The sequence below is a fragment of the Carcharodon carcharias genome, chromosome 2 (genome assembly GCF_017639515.1).
Source record: "Carcharodon carcharias isolate sCarCar2 chromosome 2, sCarCar2.pri, whole genome shotgun sequence".
In the NCBI taxonomy this organism is placed as follows: domain Eukaryota; kingdom Metazoa; phylum Chordata; class Chondrichthyes; order Lamniformes; family Lamnidae; genus Carcharodon; species Carcharodon carcharias.
The window spans coordinates 38,409,643-38,415,283 of record NC_054468.1 but is presented as its reverse complement, the minus strand read 5'-3'; the positions used below and the strand labels follow the sequence as shown (position 1 = coordinate 38,415,283).

The following is a 5,641-nucleotide window of genomic DNA, read 5'->3' as shown; positions in this document are numbered from 1 at the left end:
CTGCGCAAAAGCCTCCCTCACGCGCTTCTACACAACTTCCAGTTTCTCTCAACTTCCCCGTGTTTTTTTTTTGATCGCCGAATACAAAGATGGTGTTTTAGACATAAAATAAAGACTTTTCAAACAACCCTCTCTTGATATATTCCCAACAAATATTCATATTTAGGAAAGAAATGTTAAATAAACGTAGTGAATACAATTTGTTGAGCTGAACGCTACTGTGCTATATATTTTAGAAATAACCAACTTAAATCAATTTTGCTTGGTTCTTTGAGCTCAACAAGTAGCAAAGCCAAAGATCGGGCCTCTATTAATTGATTACTTTGATTCTTCGCTCTTAAATGTAAATTAAGATCCGTGTTGATCAGAGGCAACATGCGTTAATAGGTCCGAAACAGGTCAAAAGTTGATTTTGTTTTATTGCCAGTGTTGTGGGGGAGGGGTATAAACTTGCTCACTTTACATCACAAAGTGAAAATTAAAGGTTGAACTAACTTCAGTTACAGAGGAGCAACAGGCTAGAATTTAATTGTTACGAACAGATATAAAGTCGGGATTTGTCTTTATAACTCATTCAAATTCAGGCACCTTTGTTTTAGCTTCTCTACTAGCCCAACTGCGAATACGTAATGAAGGTTTGCGAAAGCAGAGAGCAGTAAAATAACTACACAACTCAAATGGAACTCAAGTGTCTAAATTTGCAAAATTTATTCATCTCAAACTCTGCATAATGGAAAAAAAAACGTAAGGTCGAAATGTTCTGTTATAAGGCTGTATTAGTTAATTATATACATGGACTGGTCGGCAGACTGATTCAAATAATACAGAGCCGAGTTGCACAATACACTACGGAAAATGAGAAAACTTAAAATATCGTCACAATAAATTTACAGAAATATTACAAACCATAAGAAAATAATTCAAACACAGTAACTTCATGTTTTCAGTTTCGGAACAAGATGAAAATATGAAAAACAACATGACTATAAATTAATTAACAAGGGTTTTGACCTGCAGGCCTTATTTTGCTGCTTTTAACAATGAGTAAAAAAACAAAAATTTAGTACAATCTAAAATTTCGCCCGTTTTCGTGAAAACTCCACACAACAGTTCGTAAAATCGATGACTCAATCGCTTCACTTTCGTAGAATACCCAAACAATGAAAATGCCCCATTTCCAGCCACTCTTTTCCCATCCTTCTTTGCATTATGTTAACAAGAGCAAATGTACAGAAGCTTACACTTGCGAACTGTTATAAAAATTGGCAATTTCTCAGTTTACAAACTGTGGACATTTTGATTGCCGTTTTTCTTGATAAATACTGTACAAAAAAGTGGCATGTATAATAAAACTTTTTTTTTCCTAACCGAGGCTAGCTCTAAAATATTACCGGTAAAGACTCTTGCAAACTTTTCGCAAAGTTTCTACCAGGGAATCATAGGACTATAATTGTTTTAAGTATTAAGTCCCCCCCCCCCCCACCCACCCTCCCCCGCCCATGGTTCTATACAAGTTCTTTCTGCATGTATTATTCTGTACAAAAATAGTCCAAAGAAGTCCGATTTTTGAGTTTTGTTTGTTTACAGTTTTACATATGTGTTAGAGGAAGTGTGCCGTTTATGCCCGTCCCTGGGACAGGTGCGCTCTGGTAATGTTGGGGCATATGCAGTCTACTCTGGGCGGTGGGCTCGGGCACCTCAGCTCCGGGCAGGTACATGCTAATCATGTCCCGTAGGTCCCCCTGACACGGTGGACCCCGAGAGTGAGTAGTGACTGGGGGGCTTGTGCTCGACTCTGACTTAACCACCGACCCCATTGATCCCAGAGCCATACCTGTGCTTTGCTGCGTGTAGGCTGGGGACATGCTGTAGGTGGGCGAGCCGTTCATGTAGGTCTGAGCGCTGGTCATTGAGTTGTATTGCAGCGCGCTCATATCATAGCGGTGCATCTGCTGCATCTGGGCCACGTTGTGAGCGTTCAGGCCCTGGTGCTGAGAGTAGCCGAGCTGCTCCTGCATCATGCTGTAGCCTCCGTTCGTCCAGCCGTTCATGTGCGCGTAACCGTCCATCCTCTGGTTGACTCCAGCGCCGACTCCGACTCCGACCCCGGCGTTCATAGCACTGGCGCCGGGCGCCAGCAGGCCGCCAGGCAGAGTGTACTTGTCCTTTTTCATCAGGGTCTTGGTTTTCCTCCGGGGCCGATATTTATAATCCGGGTGCTCCTTCATGTGCAGGGCTCGCAGCCGCTTCGCCTCGTCGATGAACGGCCTCTTCTCGGCCTCGGATAAAAGTTTCCACTCCGCCCCGAGCCTCTTGCTGATCTCCGAGTTGTGCATTTTGGGGTTTTCTTGGGCCATTTTCCGCCGCTGTCCTCTGGACCAGACCATAAACGCGTTCATGGGTCTCTTGACCCTGTCGGGACTGTTTTTCGCGTTGTTTCCCGCCGAGTTGGAGTTGCCCGTTCCCCCCGAAGTTTGTTGTGGGGCGGGCGGTTTGAGATCGGTTTCCATCATGTTGTACATTCAACCTGATGTCTGAGAGCTTTTTATATGTCTTTTTTTTTGGTGAAAGAAAATAAACTTTTCTTGTTCAGTCCGAAACAAAAAGTAAGAAACGAACGTGGAATTTGTTATATTTTCGTTACTCTTGCAACTTATAGAAACCAAACAACTGGCACTTTCCAGTGGAGAGGGAAAGAGAGCAGAGCCTGACAACTCCTGATACTTTTTTGAACAAGTTAATAGACAACCATCCATGTGATGGGGGCTGTCAGACAATAAATGGCTTTGCTGCAGCCAATCAGAAGGGCCCGCGGCCCCAGACTGACAGCTCGCCCGGCTCGATTTGCATAATAGGGGGCGTGTCCCGGAGGTCCCGCGCGCCTCTCAGCAGCAGAGCGAGGAAAGGGGCGGGGCCCCAATCCACAGCCCATCACCCCCCCCTCCCGAAAAAGAAGTCAGCCGGCCAATCAGCGCCCTTCGCATCTCATTAAGCTCTTCCGTCACCTGCGCTGTTGGGAGGAAGAGGCCGGAAAATGGCGCCGCCGCTGCAGGTGTCTGTCCCCGCCGGCGCTTGAGTGACAGCTCCGCTCGCTGTCAATCAAACGCCGCCTGCTTACACCACCACCACCAACCCCCCCCCCCACCCCCCCTCCTCCTCTCCCAACAACAAACTGGCGCGTCCTATATTCAAGCCTGAAAAGTTCCCTTAGCAACGGCATCGGTCCGTATTCACAGAGAGGGAGAGGAGGGGGGAGGGAGAGGGAAAAATCACCGCAGAATAAGCTCCACTCATTTATAGATTAGTCGTATGAAGCGAAATCAACGGCGATTCAAATCAATGACTAACATTGCTCCTGTGTTTTTGCACAACTAACATTCTGAAACAAGACATATTGTGGGCAATTTTAGGTGGAAAGCTAAGACGAATAATTTAGTTTCTTGAAACAACTAAATCAATCCTTCTGAACCATGATTCAACGGCTAGATAATTCTAAATAAAGGGTCTCGGTGAGGACAGTCGCTATAATCCCGTTGTTCCAGTTTTCTTTCGCTCCATTTTGAAGTTTCGCAATTCTTGAGTCAGAATACTATCAATCACATTTTTAAAAGTAACAAACGGAGGTCGAACGAATGCACGTGTCTTACGAGGGCGCAATCATACATTTTTTGCTTGAATTTTATGTTTTGTTTTCTTGATTTTTGTTAACACATGGATTGAAATTTAATCAAGCCTTCTTTGACCGAATGTAGGAATTTGAATAGGGAAAACATCAATGCCAATATAAAGACTAGCACGTCCATTACAAATAGGTAGTTTTGTTCCCCTTGTTGTCAGTACACTGTAGCTAACAAAGACTGGTATAAGTTTACTTCCACACCGTTGTTTGGATCTTTTCACTAAAATGCACTTGAACACAAATAAAAAGACTAATGGTATTTCAGTGTTTATGGTACTTGAAAGATCACTATTTTTCCGTTCAGCCGCAAAAGAAGTTGTTTCTTTAAAAAGAAACCGACTGGCTCTCTAATTAAAACAAACACATTTGGTGCATATCTTTTTTTCGTTCGTTAGATTTGTTAGTTCAGTTTGTCAGTTTACGGCAGAGACCTGATCTTTTGGTTGAGCAGAATAATGTATGTAATTTGAATACATTCGATAGCCACAAAGTCTATTTTTTTTTTACGGGTAAACAGCCATACATGATGGCAACAGCACCACATGCAAACGTATTTGCGAACCTTGTTATCTTGTTTTCGCCATCCGTAATACATTTGTAACCTATAAGAATAGTAATACATTATTCGTTTATATTGCAAATTACTTCCCTTTGTAATAGAACTGGGAGTTACACGCAGAGTGTGGCGTGTGTTAATATCGCCGTCTGCTGGCAACATCGCTTCAATGATACCACTTTTACTCTGCCATTTAGAAAATCGCTACTAAGCAAGAACAAATACTAATTTATCAAACAAACCTACGGAGTTGCGATCAATCCGTATTGTGAATTATCTAACTGCTAAAAAGAAAATATTTCCTGTTAAACGAATTGCATTTTCTGATTCATTTCATCTTTATTTCAAAAGGACTAGTTAAATTAGATTTCTATTCGGTTAGAAGGAATAAAAGTAAGTGCATATTATTTAATTTATGGTGTAAGTGAATTATGATTAATCAAACAATAGAAAGGGCGCTTAAATCAATTTCTTGCTGCTATTGTTTATGCCTTGCTCGTTGATAACATTATTTTACGACCTTACGTATAATTAACGTTCAAAAAAGAAGGAGGGTGTGGGTGTGAAGTGTTTGATTGATAATGGTAATAAATAGATAACTGATGCATGGTGATATACAAACAATCTAATTGAAATAAAAAAATATTCCCAGTGGATCTGTGTGAATACAGATACATGTAATAATAAAACAGATACGTGCAAAGGCATTTTGCAATTAGAGCCACAGTTTATATATAATATATATGAATCGTTTATGACTGTATTTTTATTAAGAAAAAACATTTCTTTTAACTACTTTTGCAATTAAAGACAGAAATTGAGAGATTTAACAGAACTATTTCTTATTTTGTCTTTCGATGCAAATGGAGATTTAACTTTGCGGTAATTGGGTGAGAACTAGCCAAGCATCTGACTATTATGATGCTTGTTAAAAACGTTTCGCATCTGCATTTGAGTGTGTCCCCTCCACTATAATCTTCTTATGGAAATGAAGGCGAACAGCGGGGATCCAGTAGAGTGTAGGAGAATGTCCTTGTTAACTGGAATTTCTCATCATTGCTAATTAGCACAGAGTTTGACGGCCACCGGTATTGGGAAGCACTGTTTAACCACTCACAACCCATCCGAGGGAGCAGACTAATTTTATTTTGTAATTAAAATTTGAAAAGGCCTATTTGACAGTTAAAGCTCTGAGCGTTTTATCTCCCCGTGAAATAATTGCCGCCTTGATAACTCAATTTCTGCAAAATGTCAACTGAAAACGCCAAAAATTTAAATTTTGCTAAGTAAAAATTATCTAAAGCCAATGGTCCTCAACCAGCTGTTTCCAAACCAGGAAACTTTTCATTAGAATCTGGAAAATCCCCTGTACCCGTTTGATAAATAATACAGGCATCATTCTACTG

General features: G+C 41.2%; 1 protein-coding gene across 1 annotated transcript; it reads right to left on the bottom strand.

Moving 5' to 3' along the window:
• Positions 1-1,508: 1,508 nt before the first annotated feature.
• sox2 (SRY-box transcription factor 2) lies at positions 1,509-2,725 on the bottom strand. The gene has a single exon (XM_041204223.1). The coding sequence runs from the start codon at positions 2,520-2,522 to the stop codon at positions 1,590-1,592; it is 933 nt and encodes a 310-aa protein (XP_041060157.1). The 5' UTR covers positions 2,523-2,725; the 3' UTR covers positions 1,509-1,589.
• Positions 2,726-5,641: the final 2,916 nt, after the last annotated feature.

Excerpts from the sequence above, each read along its gene's own strand:
- sox2 (XM_041204223.1), bottom strand. The coding sequence starts at position 2,522 with ATGTACAACATGATGGAAACCGATCTCAAACCGCCCGCCCCACAACAA.